The sequence below is a fragment of the Myxocyprinus asiaticus genome, chromosome 34, assembly GCF_019703515.2.
Source record: "Myxocyprinus asiaticus isolate MX2 ecotype Aquarium Trade chromosome 34, UBuf_Myxa_2, whole genome shotgun sequence".
Taxonomy (NCBI): Eukaryota; Metazoa; Chordata; class Actinopteri; order Cypriniformes; family Catostomidae; genus Myxocyprinus; species Myxocyprinus asiaticus.
In genome coordinates, this window is record NC_059377.1 from 6,694,718 (window position 1) to 6,713,023 (window position 18,306).

Here is an 18,306-nt window from a genome sequence, read left to right on the forward strand (position 1 = left end):
AGAGAATTGTATTTCCATCGCCGTGATCGATCGACGTATTACAGCGAGATCCTCCAAGTCAGCAAGAATCTTCGTCAACATCATCGACATGTTGGACAACTGACGCTGGATCTCCTCTCTCGCCGCGCCATCCAAATCGAGTCCCTGGTCTGTAGGCCTGTCGGGGCTTTCATCCTGAACAAGTAAGTGTCTTTTAATATCTCCAGAGCCCGAGGATTTTGACTTCTTTACCATGTTTTGCAACAAAGGACATATGTGTAACTGGGTGTAATCAAATTTCACCAGATTAGAACATGAGAATAATCAAAAATTCAGCAAAGTGCGCAGAGCTCGTCGCTCACACATCTGCTCCTTGCATGGCGTCCATTTTCTCCCCCTGAACTCTACTCTATTGATATTCTGTTCTTGTTGGAGTCATGCAGACCAACAGACGAGGATCTGCTTTTATGGTGGAAAGAAAATGCGAAGCGTCATGATGAAACTCTGAAGCTTATTAGACCATATGTGTGTATGTGTGTTAATCTCTGAACACAGAGAGTGAATTTTATAAAAAGCCAACTTTGACCACTTGTTTTGCTAAATAACATGTGAAATTATAAAAATGTGTTGGCCTTTAAATAAACTCTGTAGAGCAGGCGTGTCAAACTCGGTTCCTGGAGGGCCACAGTCCAGCAGAGTTTAGTTCCAACCCTAATTAAACACACCTGAAGCAGCTAATCAAGGTCTTGAGGAGTGCTTGAAGATTACAAGGAGGCATTTTGGAGCAGGGCTGGAACTAAATTCTGCAGGGCTGCAGCCCTCCAGGAACTGAGTTTGACACCCCTGCTGTAGAGAAACTGTAGAATTTATATATGTGCATTACGCTAATGCCATCATATTGGTTTCTATGTTTCTAAGCTCCAGGTGAGTGCAAATGTTTTTGTTTTCATTTTTATTAATGCATATAGTTCATTTCATTTTTTTCCCCCAGAAGAAAAGCATAGTTCGTTCTTGGTAACGTTTGTGAATAAAACAAAATATTAAAATTTCACGTACATGCGATACTTGTTATTTTTAACTTGAATTTTAATTTACGAGTAATCAACTACTCGTTTTTTGTAGGTTAGAGTACTCGACTACAAAATTATTACAAAATGCCCATCCCTAATTATAAATTTCTTCTTAATCTGTAATTTTTTCATCTACATATTTACAGCTAATTCCACCTGCTTAAAAATACAAATGTATTAAAAAAAAAGACACAAAAATCTTCATGTCACCTACAATTTTAATTAACAAAATTCAGATTCCAATACTTCAGTCATTGTTCTAGCTCCATATTTTGCTTAACCACCATAAAAATGTATAGCATTTGCCAAATTTCAATCGGTATATTGCCCACCCCACAGGGCGATGACAGAATTATTTAAATACACACTACGATACTACACATAGACTTGTAAAGCCTGTAACCGAATGATTAAACTACCTAGAATACATTTCCGGCCTGAATCCCAATGTCTCACCTAGGTGGCATGGGTCCACAGAGAACGGAGCAGCAGTTTTTGATGATACTGTTGTAGCTGTATGGATTTCCCACGTCCTCATTCCCACTCTTGCCTGACCACGAACCTTTAATCTGGGATACAGACACAAAAATGTTGCAGTTAGAGAAAAAACAAGCCGCTTTTTAAAATGAATCCACAATTGACAAGTTATGAAAGGACAACACTCACATCCTCGTTAGTCGTAAGATTAGCAGCGACCAGGTAGGTATGGAAGCCTGAGAGGCCCAAAATGGACCACACTGAGAAGAAGCAGACCACTAACTCAAGAGCAGTGGACAGAAGTCAAGGACATAATCAAATAAACAATATACACTGGCAGCCAAAAGTTTGGAATAATGTACAGATTTTGCTCTTATGGAAAGAAATTGGTACTTTCATTCACCAGAGTGGCATTCAACTGATCACAATGTATAGTCAGGACATTAATAATGTGAAAAATTACTATTACAATTTGAAGAAAATGTTCAGAACTTCTTAAACTACTTCAAACAAAAAAAAACTTCTCATCAAAAAATCTTCCATGTGCAGCAATGACAGCTTTGCAGATCCTTGGCATTCTAGCTGTCAGTTTGTCCAGATACTCAGGTGACATTTCACCCCACACTTCCTGTAGCACTTGCCATACAGGAATGTCTTGTCGGGCACTTCTCACACACTTTACAGTCTAGCTGATCCCACAAAAGCTCAATGGGGTTAAGATCCATAACACTCTTTTCCAATTATCTGTTGTCCAATGTCTGTGTTTCTTTGTCCACTCTAACCTTTTCTTTTTGTTTTCCTTGTTTCTTTTTGTTTTCCTTGTTAGAGCCAGTTGTCCTTTGTCTTTAAAGACTGTAATGTACACCTTTGTATGAAATCTTCAGTTTTTTTTGGCAATTTCAAGCATTATATAGCCTTCATTCCTCAAAACAATGATTTACTGACGAGTTTCTACAGAAAGCTGTTTCTTTTTTGCCATTTTTGACCTAATATTGACCTTAAGACATGCCAGTCTATTGCGTACTGTGGCAACCCAAAAACAAACATAAAGACAATGTTAAGCTTCATTTAATGAACCAAATAGCTTTCAGCTGTGTTTGATATAATGGCAAGTGATTTTCTAGTATCAAATGATCAATTTAGCATGATTACTCAAGGATAAGGTGTTGGAGTGATGGCTGCTGAAAATGGGGCCTGTCTAGATTTGATCAAAAATGACTTCTCAAATAGTGATGGTGCTGTTTTTTACATCAGTAATGTCCTGACTATACTTTGTGATCAGTTGAATGCCACTTTGGTGATTGAAAGTACCAATTTCTTTCCGAAACAGCTAAATCTGTACATTATTCCAAACTTTTGGCCACCAGTGTATATCCGCAAAGGCTTTAGAATTTGCACAAAGAAAGAAATGTTCTGGATTCAATACAAGTTTATCAACAGCATCAGTGGCATGCTGTTGATTCCCACAGCAAATATTTTCGACTTCAATTGCATGTACTGTAATGCAATTACAATGGAACTCTATGGGGCAAGTGAACCAGAGAGAAAGCAGAAATCTGGAGCTTGCATTTTTGTTGAAGCACTTTAATTAATCCTTCTGTATAAAAATATCTTAAGATCTCTTAATCGTACTTTCGAGCTTCTTGTTATGAGTTACAGACATAATTCCTGTGGGTGGAGTTTGCTTTTTGTAAACAGTAATTTACGGATAGTTATGCACATTACTTTTTAGCTTCCTTACTGTGTAAAGAAAAGTATTTCCTGGCTTTACATGGTCACAACAGATGACGACAGATTGGAAGATTGCAAGACTTTTTATCACCCTAGTCTCATATTAACACCTATACTGTTGTGTATTCTAATATTTATTCTGTTGTGATTCCTTGCCCCATAAACCTCTATTCTAAGTGAATTTTTTGTTTGTTTTTACAAACTGTTGAATTATTATTTGTGGTAACTGACAGCATGTCACAGATGCTGTTAATAAAGCTTAAGTGTATTGAACCCGGAGCGCTCCTTTAATCATTCCTAAATATCAGTTTATTTCAAGTTAAAAACATCTGAAATCATTATCAAACAATGAAAAATGAAAGGATATCTGGCGGGACTCTCTTGGAGAGCTAATACCAGCCCATTTCCTCCTTGTGACCCTATAAAAGAACATTAGTTACTGAAAGCATTTATCTGATTTATCTGACTTTTAAGAGACTCGATGCCTCATTTGGCCTCTTACTGTATCAGTTGATGCTTGATTGTATCAATATAACTCTTTCAAATGAGCTGATGCAAACAGCCCTATGTACATCAATCTATTGTGAAGATAAAACAACGAAAGCTTTTCAGTAACTCATCGTGGACTTTCAGGAACAAAGAAATGGAATGTCTAACTTAACACCACTGTGATATCTAAGGATCTGGTTAAAAATTGGTTTGCATGCACAAGAGCATGAAAAAAATAGAAAGGGGCCTGCTATCAAATAAAGGAAGTATCAATTTACAGCATTTGCCTTTGCTTATATTTGTCCGAGCTCACCGATATAGAAACTGTAAGCTAAAATGACACATACTCAGAGCCAGGTGTGTGGTTACACAACCGAAGATGAAGGCCGTGAGGAAGGAGAGTGAGACGATGAAGGTGTAGAAGAATCGATAGTTTCGTTTTCCCACACAGTTGCCAACCCACGGGCAGTGATGATCAAACCGCTCTATCAGAAACACAAGACAGCAGCCTGTCACATACTGTAGTGACATGTGTGCTTAAATTATTACAACAGTAATTAAATGCTCTGTTGGTATAAAATCAAACAATAAAAAGTGAGGACTTGAATAATGTTGATTAGGATGTTTTAATAAGAATGCTTTATCTTAGAATGCAAACAATTTTATTCAAAAGTTGTTTTATAAATGATAATCCAGGGTTAGCTGTGCATTAAATGATTTTAATGCACAACGTGGAGGCGAAGAACCTCCACAAAGTGCATTCAAATCATTTAACGCACAGCTAACCGTGGATTATCTCGCTTATGCCATTGTCACTTGCCAGCATTGATTAGTTACAGCTGTCATTGATTTTTAAAGCACAAATTTTCACTGGAAGAATAAAAACAACAGTTAACTTTATCTACGGGTTGTTAGATCTAGGAGTTCTGCCCATTCTAAATCAGACACAGAGATAAAGTAGTGCGATAATATCACATTTATTTGAAGGAATTTAATATTAATAACAACACAGGAGTGAGTAAACAATGACTGATTTTTCATTTTTGGATGAACTAATCCTTTAAGAATGAAATCGCAATATGGCCTTGATCGATTTCAAAACCGCAAAAGGCTGCGTGTTATGAAACAGTTTCCGTACATATGCAACATACGTATGCAATATAAAAAATATGCAATTTCAAGAAATTATATTTATTGAAGGGACACCAAAATTATGAAAAACTAATGATAAAATATAATTGGTAAAATGTATATTCTCGTAATGTACCAAGTTAGAAGGTCACTGTATAATTAACAACATTAGCTTAGCGCACATTTCTTTCCTATATAAGCAAAATAGACATAACTAAAACAGACCTGAAATATAATTATCATTAATATTACTTAAATATTGATCTGTTTCTCACCCACACCTATTATATCACATTTAAAGACATGGATTTAACCACTGGAGTCAAACTGATTATTTTTATGTTTCCTTTATGTGATTTTTGGAGCTATAAAGTTCTGATCACCATTCACTTGCATTGTATGAACCTACAGAGCTGAGATATTCTTCTAAAAATCTTCATTTGTGTTCTGCAGAAGAAAGGAAGTCATACACATCTGGGATGGCATCAGGGTAAGTAAATAATGAGAGAATTTTCATTTTTGGGTGAACTCTCTCTTTAATCCTACAAATGAGCAATTGAAATAGAGATGCTTACCTTATCAAACACCACTAAGAAGTGTTACAAACAAAGCAAATGTAAAATTCTGATCTGATCATGTTGGAGTCCAAAACAAATAACAAAGCTGTGTGTAAGATGAGCCATCAGACACTTACTTTGGTACATTCAGTGAGAATAAACATGGAAATATAACCTCTTCCTGTCTCTGGTGTTATTCTCTGCTCTTACCCACACAGTTGTCACACAGGCTGCAGTGAGAGGTGCGCGGTGGACGGAAGATCTTGCAGGTGAAGCAGTACTTGAGTTTCACCACCTGCTGGTTGATAACGACCTCTTTTGTGCGCGGAGGGGGGCGATAGGATGAGGAAGAGCCTGCCGGGTTGTCTGCGAAGAAGATAAACAAGTTTCCAACAGAGGATGAAATGTCAGGAAGGAATTTCAATAAAATTAATTGAAATAATTAAATGTACCAATGTTTCTAGGGTGTTCTGGGTGGTTGCTAAGTCAAAAGAGTCCACCCAAAAACAGAAATAAAACAGTTCTAAGGAAAAATTCTAAGAAGTTTGTAAGATTGTTCCTTTTTTTTTTAAGTTCTCAAATGTTCTCTTAAAAAGGTCTTAATTTTTCTTTCTTATAAATAAAATGACAGGATTTGATATTTGATATCTGATTACACTAGTTTCCTCGTGAAGTTGCCGTTTGACAAAACGTTTATCAACGTGTTTCTTACATAAATGTAGCGATTTGCTTCAGAAGACATTCATTGTTCGACTGGAGTCACATGGATTACTTTTATACTGACTAAATATGACTTTTGGACTGTCAAAGTGCTGGCACACATGTACTTCCATTATAAGGACCTGATAGAGCTCAATCTTCTTCTAAAAATCTTCATTTGTGTTCTGCTGAAGACAGACAATCAAACACATCTGGGAAGACATCAGGGTAAGTGAATAATGACAGAATTTTCATTTTTAGTTGAACTATTCCTTTAATGCATGCTATATATAGTCTATTAGACAACATGTCTTTGCATTACTGGAAACAGAAACAAAATACAGGGCTGCGCACGCAAGAAAAAACACAGTGACGGTAACAATCAACAGATAATTTTTGATCATGAACTGTTAATTCTGAGTAGAAAATGAACTTCAGAGTTCACAAAACAAGTTACCAAACATAACAAAATCAACAATAAAAACTGTGTAAATAAACTTGCAAACCATGAAACCATTCAAGCTCATTATTTATTCAATCATGCTGGAAACACTAGCATGCAAAAGTTAAATTTACTTATTTTATTATTTTATTATTTACACAAATAAGTAAATAAATATGACAAGGTTTTCTACATTAGGACTGATAAATGATAGCACATGGTAATTAAAACAAACAATCATAAATAATATTTACTTATAAGCTAAAGCATTCATTTTACATGCTTGAATTGAGTACATATCTAGAATTTACTTAATTTCAAGTTCACACTTTAACTTATTCAATGTAGAAATAACTTTTCGGCTATAATTTACTTCACCACAAAAAAGTTTTTTCAGTACTCTAAAGATCGCGGAGAGAGAGCGCTATGCAGCCCATCTGTTTGAATTGAATAGCATGATTGGTCATTAAGAAGCTTCAAAACGACATTTATTGTTTGAATTCCATGATAACATTTACATCGTTTGAAAGCTGACAACACACAACTCACCACGCGCCCCACTGAGAGTGAGAATCACACATTATAGCGACCACGAGGAGGTTAAGCCAACGTGACTCTACCCTCCCTAGCAACCGGGCCAATTGGTTGCTTAGGAGACCTGGCTGGAGTCACTCAGCACGCCCCGGATTCGAACTCGTGACTCCAGGTGTGGTAGTCAGCGTCTTTACTCGCTGAGCTACCCAGACCCCCCATAGTAAATATTCGTAACTTTTTTTCTTAAATTAGAAATTAAGAAAATGATAGTTAAGAAGAATTTTCTTCTTGAGAACATTCTGTGAATCTGGCCCTGGTCTCAAGTTATTGCTCGAGTCCCACTTTCAATGTATATCTAAGGAATTTTTAGCCTGTCTCATTGTCCGTAACACAAAATATCTGTCACATAGAAAAGTAATGGCAAACCACATCATTTGAGGTATCATTTATGTCCAAAGCACAAATGGTGTGATTTTTGCATTTAATACTTGGGTTTATGGGTTTGTTCGAATTCTTAACCGAAGTGTAAGCTAAAGTAATAATGATGCATGCCATGGCAAACAGGTTTTGAAAACTAGCAAAGGAAATGCAAAATAATGCATTGGCAGGTTATATTCTTGTTTGAAAAGCTCCAAGAACAATGGATGAAACTTTATGAACTCCACTGCTACAATGATGTGTTTGTTTCCTCTGAACAAGGTAACAGGTCATTGTAGTACTCAAGACAAGTATGTGATACTATTGACTATGTGGAGATTCATGGCACAGACTGTCTTTGTGTCTTGTAAAATCCTGAGACCATGTGGATATAAAGTGTGTGTGTGACCCTGATTATCATTTTGTCACGTGACCGTCATCAAGTAAGTGTCATAGTCTGTAATTAAGGCAGAATGTCCTGTTATTTGTCATGAAAATGAAGCGATGTTATCATGTCCATGGGCACTCCATTCATGTCCTGGGGTTGGGGGGGGTCCCATTTAGTGCAAAAAGGTTTCCAATTAACAAGTTTAGACACATGGATTGTTAGAAAACTACACTGAAACTATTTTGTTTTTTAGAGGTTTCAGGTGGTGTGTGTGTAAAATGCCTTTTTCTTTCCCAACTTAATATGCAGAACCAACTACAAGTAAGCCATTTGTAGGCTGATTTAGCTGTAAAGTGTAAACACCTTGGCGCTATAAAAACATTGCTATCCCGACCAGCCTTACATAGACACAGGCTTCACTCAGTTTAATGCTATTTCTGCAGTAGCTTATATAGTATGTATGATGTACATAGTATGCAAATTTTAACAGCACACTGCATCAAAAAAAGTGATGCCCTAGACTTGACTTTACATTCCCAGTCTGACAACTGAACCGGAAGCAACACCATCTGAATGTTTCTTGACTCATTATATAATTGAACTGCCATCATAGTTTAAAATGATAGTTCACCCAAAAAATTGTAATTCTCTCATCATTTACTCACCCTCATGCCATCCCAGATGTGTATGACTTTCTTCTGCTGAACAAGATTATTAGAAGAATATCTCAGCTCTGTATGTCCTCACAATGCAAGTAAATGGGTACCAAAACTTTGAAGCTCCAAAACTCACATAAAGGCAGCATAAAAGTAATCAATAACACTCCAGTGGTTTAATCCATGTCTTCAGAAGTAATATGATAGGTGTGGGTTAGAAACAGATCAATATTTATGTCCTTTTATACTATAAATCTCCACTTTCACATTCTGAAACTGAAGGTGGAGATTTAGAGTAAAAACTGATTGAAGTATCGGCCTGTTTCTCACCCAAAGTGATTGCATTGCTTCAGAAGACATACAGTATATTAAATCACTAGAATCGTATGGATTACTTTTATGCAGCCTTTGTGATTTTTGGAGCTTCAAAGTTCTGGCAACTTGCATTGTATGGACCAACAGAGCTGAGATATTCTAAAAATCTTAATTTGTGTCAACAGACGAAAGAAAGTCATACACATCTGGGATGGCATGAGGGTGAGTAAATGAGAGAATTTTCATTTTTGGGTGAACTATCCATTTAATATGCAGAGTCAACTATAAAGAAATTTTTGGTTTGATTGCCCCGACAAGTGTAAACACTGTGGCGCAATCAAAACATTGTTTGATCATCCCAACCGCAAATTTCCGAAACTTAGGATGGCAGAGGAAGACAGATTTATGTTTATGAGGAAAATCTTACCTAATTTGGTTATGGTTAGGTTTATCTGACCAATCAGGTAGTGCTTTCCTGATGAATATTACCGATTCATCCAATCAGGTATGGCTTTCCTCATGAATATAAATGACACTTCCCCTGACATCATATGTTCCTATTCGCATCCCATCCAGTCCATCATACAGTAGCAACACTGGCTCACCCATTTTGAGTTTGGGGCGGTTTAAAAAGTTTAAAGGTAAAGAAATGAATAGTACTTCTAAAAAATCTGTTTAATATCATGTACACTCACATGAGATGAAGACTCCAGTCATAGCAGTAGTCTTATATAGTATTTTGAGATCACATGACTAGCCGAATACGACTTATTTTATCTTGGTAACCCCTCTACTATTGAAAACTTTTGCTTAGAGAATAAATAAATCTTATCTGACTGCAAATAGTGCATTTCTCCAACGGCATCTGCAACAGAAAACACAACACTAGATGTCCAAGACTACTGCCATATCGGTCAATGCAACATAAACAAAAAATTACTGAATGAACCTTTAAGATATTTTTATTCAAACTTTTACTCAGGGTTGGGAAGCGACAGAATACATGTAATGGTGTCACGCATTTAAAATATTAGTAACTGTATTTACTTTCAAATAGTATTTGGATTACCGAAGAGATTACTTTGACTGTTACATTGTAATTTGTTTAATTTAATATTTTGTCTATTAAGTTAGAGAACATTTATCCATACAAATGATACGATCAGATGAGCGTTTGAACAGCGGTGAAATACTTTCTAATGATGTTATATTCACAGAAGCAGACAGAGGGCGCTCTCACACTGTTATGAGTGAAATGGTGGATCCGATGAAAAACCGTAATAGAGAATCAACATATAATCAGAAAAAGACATCACTGTGTGCACTCTGTGGGTTTTTGAAGTACGTTTGGAGCAGCAGAAATAGTTTACCTTGCGTAAATGATCATGTGAACATTTAGCTTTATGCTAAGCTTAAATGCTACATCTACTTTTACCAGGCATGATTATATTTTATAATAGATCCACTAGATCTCTAGTGGATCTCTAGTGGATCCTTTGATATTAGGGAAAAGATGTACTGTACATATTTTACTCTTAATAACAATTTTTGCATTGTTTTCCTGTAAAAATATCTTATTTACTTGAGAAGATACACTGCATAAGATATTTAGGCTTTTTAAGATAATTTATTTTTAATATAAGTTTATTTTGTCTCACTGTACTGGCAGATTTTTTGCAAATTTTTCACTTGTTTATTATCAAAAACAAGTTAAAAAAAATCTGTCAGTGCTAAAGTTGTATTTCAGGGCTCGACAATAAGGACTGCCCGATGGCCCGGGGCCAGTGTGAGAGAGATTCGGGCCAGTTGCTAGAATTGTCACTTGCCCGATCGGGCCAGTGCTGCATTTATAACATTAGTGCAAGCAAACACAAGTGAGAGAGCACAAAAATGACACAGAGCGAACAAAGTCTTCTAACCGAGGAGCGATCGCAAGTATATTTATCTCGCAAAGATGCGCGAGGGCATAATATACTGGACGCGCCAAGGCACAGTCCTGTGCACGCACAAGATCGTGCAGACACCGAGCGCACTCTCCTAGCACTGTCCTCGCTCTTTTCCAAGTGTCTTAGCAGCAGCTATTAACAATGTGTAGAAAATAGAAGGGAAAAAAAAGCCCACTTAATGAATTTCGTAGTGGGATTTAACATCTTGTGCAACATTTTAAGTATCCCCACACATTCCGTGTTCACAGTGCACGAAATCCCCACAATTCCGTTTTTACATGTTGGTGAAAAGCAGTAATCCACACACTGGAACACAAGAAATCAACAGTTTCATTCTATAGGAATGAAAATCCATGTCTCTCCGTGCATGTCTCATCATCATATCTCTCCATGCAGCGTAGACTGTTTAACATGCATGTGCTCTCGTAAAGGGACAGAGCGCTAGTTTTATTCCCACTGTAAAAAAACAAACACATTTTCTCTCATTAATTCGCCTTTAGAGATGAAGCGCAGAATGAGACATAATAAACTTTGTTAAACCCCAGTTATACACGTGCCTTGAAATCACGAGCTGCTAAGTATCCAAAATGTAAGTATAGATTAAATTAGGTTAGTTTCAAAATGTAATCATTAATTCGACATTATAATGGCGTTTGATATGAAAAGAAGCAAGATCACTATGGATATTAGGCTATTATTATCAGAGCTGTTCATCTGCAGGCTGAAGATGAATATTTGAAACAGTGAATCATCTTCATAAAACACTTGTTACATGTCTCATTTCTGGACCGTACAGGTATTTTTGTTTTAGTGCTTTGTGCATCAGTCAGTGTTGATCTTTAGGTTGTCTGATTTCATGTTATATACACATTCTTAATTCACAGATTAGGCCTAATATCTCCCTAATGTATATTACACATCACAACCGATTTGGTAGCAAGTCTCTTCTCAGGGATGTTTATTACATTCAGCCAATAATCACATCTTTAACTCAGTGATTAAATCTTTGATCCTGTGTGTGAATACACTACACATGGCCAAAAGTTGCATGACAGCATGACTAAACGGGTGACCGAAAACCCATCATCTGCACAACAGAACTCTTCACTTAAAAACTCATATGTAAATGGCAGTATGGCTGAGGTTAATATGAAGCATTTATGAATTTATATCTGTAAAGCACTTATATGGGATTACATAAGGCATATATCATATCTTGCAAATTATAAATGAGATTCAGTTTGGGGGGACATTGTCTTAAAAACATAATATATGTAAAAAATAATTATCTTTGGACACATTTTTAAAGCCATAATGGTAAAAACAGCTATGTCATTTTTGTGTTGGGGCCAGTAAAAATTTTGGCAGGGCCAAAAATCCTTAGCGTTGAGCCCTGTATTTAGATTATGTTGCTGATCTTGAGTAATCTTACGGAATACGTTACAAATTACATTTTACAGCATGTATTCTGTAACCTGTAGTGGAAGACATTTTTAAAGTTACCCTCCCAACCCTGCTTGTACTTATTTTTATGCAAAATAACCACATTTACACATCTCATGACCAAACATCATCATGCAAGAATCAATGAGGTTTGATGTTATTGACGAAGTCACCATATTTGATTTGTGCTCCGTATACGGGAGTTGATCAATGATTTGATCTGATTTTAGAGTGAATAATCTCTTATACAGAGAATATAGAGTCTTATTGACAACTTTTACTGTGGTTTTATGGTGGGGATTGTTTTGGGTCAACATGCACTTTCAATATATAGAAAACTAAAGACAAATTTTCCTTTTGTGTTCCACAAAACAAAGTCATACAGGTCTGGAGTGACCTCAGGGTGAGTAAATAAGTGACAGAATTTTCAGTTTAAAAATACAATGCAGTAAGCTACATAGCCATGGGCACGTGACGATGCATTCTCTCTCACCGATCTGCTTCTCTATGTCTGCAGCCTCCTCTGCTGTTGCTCTGGGCAGAATGCCTGGATCTGTGAAGCTGGTCTGGAGGAGAGAGATGATCACAAACACAAACAGCACCCCTCCGATCACTGGGATGCAGCTGGTGAGGTGCTTCACCAGGAATGGGCAGCTGTAATGACAGAAGATCTCAATTAGGACATCGATTCCGGAACACGGAAGCTTGTGTTCCATTAAACTGTTCCATTCCCTCCAGCTCTGTGCATTCCAAATCCAATGATTAACACTATACAAACGCCTTTTAAACAGAGCAAGAGAGAGAGTGATGGTGGTTTTATAAGCAGGAATTGATGTCTGAAAGCACAGCAGTACACATTCAAATGAACACAACATAATAATGCAATAATATAAATACTTTTACTGTAGCATAAAACTGAATCTCTGCTTACTGTGCTGCATGCACAGGGAGCTGATTTAAGCGGTGTGATTAACACTAAAATGAGTCACTTCTATGCACACATCATTATTAAACAGGCTGACTCTTGTATAATGCCAGAAATAATATTCTGAGAGATCCAGCAAATTTATAGGAAATAAAAATCTATACTACTGTACTATGTACAATTGAAGTCAGAAGTTTACATAAACCTTAGTCAAATACATTTAAACTCAGTTTTTCACAATTCCTGACATTTAATCATGGAAAACACTCCCTGTCTTAGGTCAGTTAGGATCACTACTTTATTTTAAGAATGTGAAATGCCAGAATAATAGTAGAGAGAATTATTTATTTCAGCTTTTATTTATTTCATCACATTCTCAGTGGGTCAGTTTACATACACTTTGTTAGTATTTGGTAGCATTGCCTTTAAATTGTTTAACTTGGGTCAAATGTTTTGAGTAGCCTTCCAGAAGCTTCTCACAATAAGTTGCTGGAATTTTGGCCCATTCCTCCAGACAGAACTGGTGTAACTGAGTCAGGTTTGTAGGCCTCCTTGCTCGCACACGCTTTTTCAGTTCTGCCCACAAATTTTCTATCTGATTGAGGTCAGGGCTTTGTGATGGCCACTCCAAAACCTTGACTTTGTTGTCCATAAGTCACTTTGCCACAACTTTGGAGGTATGCTTGGGGTCATTGTCCATTTGGAAGACCCAGTTGCGACCAAGCTTTAACTTCCTGGCTGATGTCTTGAGATGTTGCTTCAATATATCCACATAATTTTCCTTCCTCATGATGCCATCTATTTTGTGATGTGCACCAGTCCCTCCTGCAGCTAAGCACCCCCACAACATGATGCTGCCACCCCCATGCTTCACGGTTGGGATGGTGTCCTTCGGCTTGCAAGCCTCACCCTTTTTCCTCCAAACATAACAATGGTCATTATGGCCAAACAGTTCAATGTTTGTTTCATCTGACCAGAGGACATTTCTCCAAAAAGTAAGATCTTTGTCCCCATGTGCACTTGCAAACTGTAGTCTGGCTTTTTTATGGCAGTTTTGGAGCAGTGGCTTCTACCTTGCTGAGCAGCCTTTCAGGTTAATTCAATATAGGACTCGTTTTACTGTGGATATAGATACTTGTCTACCTGTTTTCTCCAGCATCTTCACAGTGTACTTTGCTGTTGTTCTGGGATTGATTTGCACTTTTCGCACCAAACTACGTTCATCTCTATGAGACAGAATGTGTCTCCTTCCTGAGTGGTATGATGGCTGCGTGGTCCCATGGTGTTTATACTTGCGTACTATTGTTTGTACAGATGAACATGGTACATTCAGGCATTTGGAAATTGCTCCCAAGGATGAACCAGACTTGTGGAGGTCCACAATTTTTTTTTTTCATGATGTCAAGCAAAGAGGCACCAAGTTTGAAAGTATGCCTTAAAATACATCCACAGGTACACCTCCAATTCAGTACACCTCCTATCAGAAGCTAATTGTCTAAAGGCTTGACATCATTTTCTGGAATTTTCCAAGCTGCTTAAAGGCACAGTTAACTTAGTGTATGTAAACTTCTGACCCACTGGAATTGTGATATAGTCAATTAAAAGTTAAACAATCTGTCTGTAAACAGTTGTTGGAAAAATTAGTCATGTCGTGCACAAAGTAGATGTCCTAAACGACTTGCCAAAACTATAGTTTAAAAAATGAGTTTTAATGACTTCAACCTAAGTGTATGTAAACTTCTGACTTCAACTGTACATTGTAGTTTATCCCTTAAATGCATAGCTCTGGTCTTTAGTGACCTTATTCCACCCCACAGTTGTGCCCACACCTCTTTAGCATTCCTCAATCTCTATCTTATAATTCATGTGAGATTTGCACACACACACAAATAATAATAATAATAATTATTATTATTATTATTATTATTATTATTATTATTATTATGGTTTGAGTACCAAAAGTGTATAGGGTCATACATACCCCATGTATGTAAAAGTTTTTTTGTTTTTGTTTTTTGCACTTCCATAAATTATATTTTTATGATTATTTCATATCTTTTTAAGTTTACTATCACATGATATCTATTTCTTTGTTTATTACAAGAGAAATGAGTACTATATTCATACAAATAAAAACTATATCACATTGATTTTCTGTGTAACAATGGTGAATTATCTGTATTCTATATGCGTGTACATATACATATTTTACATGCTAATTTTCTCTCAAGGTGGTGCTGATGTGTCAGTGATTGACTTGATTTACATTTGACATTGTTATTTGATGAAGACACAACATGGAAGTAAACTACAGCAAGTTTAACACATGAACAGTATGATGACTATTGTCATTTGGGTGTACTACTGAAATAATGAAAGTTGTGCATCTATTTAGTAGATGAAACGGTAATGAATGCTCTATATTTGTCCTGATTTGTTGCATTTTCTCTTCGATATATACAAAATAAAATCATCAAAATACATTTTATTTTACAATTTTCTCATTGTCTTAAAAACACTTTGAAAATTTGACACTATCTGGGCATTTTGTAGCTTCATTGTGATAGATATACGTGCCAGTTCTCTGAAGACCCGAATATGTAAGAGTGTTTGGTCAAATTTCCATGCATTAAGGGTTAAATCAGGATAAGGGAGTTACACATTTTACTCCAATTAATATTTTGAAAGTTTTTTTAGAAAGTCAGTTTCACTGTTAATGCCCAGGACAAAAAGATACACTTCATTAAACACACTTTGACCCTATAGAATGTGGCATGTTGTCACAACGGGAACCTGATGCTTATTGACAATGATTTGAGGAAAAATACTTTTTTTATATGAAAAAGTGAAAAGAAATGTTATGCATTTATTGCATTTTATTATTTTAAATTATATTTTATTATTATAATTAAATGTATTTAATGACTTTTCAGCCAAATCTAAACAGTAAAACAATTATGAAACAAAATTTATGAAACTGGAAAAGGTAATGAACAAAAAATATCAACCAACTGTTTTGCCCAACAATATTTTAATGAATCATAAAATTACAACACCTGAAATGTGACAACTTGCCCTGCATAATTTGCATTCGACCTTACAATAATGTAAAATACCCTTGTCCCGAGAAACCAGTTAATCCTTATATTCTACCTATTAATTTGACTCTTAATGAATGCCAGTGTGGTTTTATTGTGTTCACTTGTTCAAGAGCTAAACAAATAAATGATTATAATGGATTGAATGTTTGGGACACAAAAGGACAGTGTTGAACTAGATTAACCCTTGTGCGTCAATTTAAAAAAAGTTACTCAGAGGTCCTTAGAGGACAAAAATGTCCGTGTCAAAAAACTGCCATAAAAATATTATATTTTAATATTATTTTCCACTTTCAACGAGTTAATTTTTTAACCAACATCAGTCCTGATCATAACTACCAAATATTCATTCATTTTCAGGATTTTAACCCTTTAAATGCCAGTTTGTTTACATAATGCCACTGTTGTTTTTACACACACACACACACACACACACACACACATTTCTCAATACACATATACAAAACACACTCTGACATCCATTCCAACACACCCACACAATTTTAGCTGCATCATTTATTCAATTGGCCTGCAGTGCTCTATAATACAGCAAACAGAAAATAGGAAAAAAGCATGTATTTGCTCCATTGTCTGAACATGAAAAAAAATGGCGCCATCTGGTGGAAAATGTAAAAAATGTACATTTTGAAGCCAGGGCTCCGGAATGAACGCATAATATCATAGAATTCATGATTTTATGCTTTAATGGCACCGGGATCAAATACTGCACATTGCACATTGTTGTCCTTAAGGTCCTGAGTGTAACTATTTTGTGTACACAGCGTATTATAGATGTATTATAAGAACTGAGGTTGAAATATCAAAATTACCCAAATAAATACACACCTCTGGCAAAATGTATGCCGTTGGCATTAACACAGCCAAAATGATCGAAATTATTATTATTATATTATTTATTTTTTTAAACAAAAATGTCCCAAAGCTCGCACAAGGGTTTAAAACGTTAAACGATGTTAAAACCTACTGACCATTTGTCCCAATATTATGTGATTTGTCCCTGTTATTTGTCCTGTTATATTATGATTATGTTATTTATAGGCCCTTTATCATGGTGAACGCGTCCTCCATGCCTTCAGACAACAATTATTTTCATATATTCAATTACAACAGTGAGGTTAGCCTACCAGCCCAAAGAAAAACAGCTCACTTACTCGAAAATGAAAAACAGTCCACTGGTGACCAGTATGAGCCCCAGTGTGAGAGGCAGCACGCCGCTCTGACGCGCCACGATGATGCGTCCATCGCAGTAGAAGCGGTTCTTCCCGGGAAACACCTCCCATTTCCTCCGCGCTCGTGCAGGCTTGTGCTCGGGCAGAGCTCGCGCTGGAGGAGTCGGTGCGGGCGTCGCGAGTGCCTGAGGGTCTATTTGCTGATATTCCCGATTTTTCATCATTTACGATAGTGGAAACAAGCCGCTCTGCGGTCAGTGTCATCAGATATCAGCTCCTGAGGGGATAAATATCCGTTAACTGTGTCATTACAGACAGAACAGCACGCACGCCAACCACGTCCCACTTCAACAGCAGAGAGAACACAGTCTAAACGGAACGCGACGGAATTAACAGAGAGTGACGTAACGCTGTATGCAGCGGTGACGTCACGGACACATTTCGCTACATATGTGTCGATAAACAAGCAGCGTTAGTCATTTGCCACCAACACAAACCGTGTGATCTGCTCAGCTATTATTGGCGCTTTTTTGATTGCAGTATTGACATTATATGAACAATAAAAATGATCCTGCCCCCACGTATTCATATTCACACCACCGCAGAGATGATCTGATCACATACAGGATGTGACGGCAGAAATCCTCAGATGCTCTTTACAGGTCATAATCATTTGAAAGCTCAGTTATACATGTATCCACTACAAGAACACATTTCTCGCGGGGTGATGAAAGCAGTGACGTAGGGATAATGCAGAGCTCAGTTCAATGTCATTCATAAGCTTTAATAAGACAATCCCATGTACTATTTTGATGAAGT

At 36.6% G+C, this 18,306-nt stretch overlaps 1 protein-coding gene across 2 annotated transcripts in view; it reads right to left on the reverse strand.

Annotated features, from left to right (window-relative positions):
- Nucleotides 1-17,865, reverse strand: part of LOC127425702 (palmitoyltransferase ZDHHC18-B) — a 39,301-nt gene extending 21,436 nt beyond the window's left edge. For both annotated transcript variants that reach the window (XM_051671952.1, XM_051671953.1), the window contains exons 1-7: nucleotides 17,470-17,865; nucleotides 12,768-12,928; nucleotides 5,645-5,800; nucleotides 4,094-4,231; nucleotides 3,625-3,676; nucleotides 1,716-1,818; nucleotides 1,506-1,618 (exon numbers count right to left, since the gene is read on the reverse strand). In XM_051671952.1, coding sequence (XP_051527912.1) covers nucleotides 1,506-1,618; nucleotides 1,716-1,818; nucleotides 3,625-3,676; nucleotides 4,094-4,231; nucleotides 5,645-5,800; nucleotides 12,768-12,928; nucleotides 17,470-17,711 — 965 coding nt within the window. In that variant the 5' untranslated portion in view covers nucleotides 17,712-17,865. The remainder of the gene's footprint in view (nucleotides 1-1,505; nucleotides 1,619-1,715; nucleotides 1,819-3,624; nucleotides 3,677-4,093; nucleotides 4,232-5,644; nucleotides 5,801-12,767; nucleotides 12,929-17,469) is intronic.
- Between the last annotated feature and the right edge of the window lie 441 nt (nucleotides 17,866-18,306).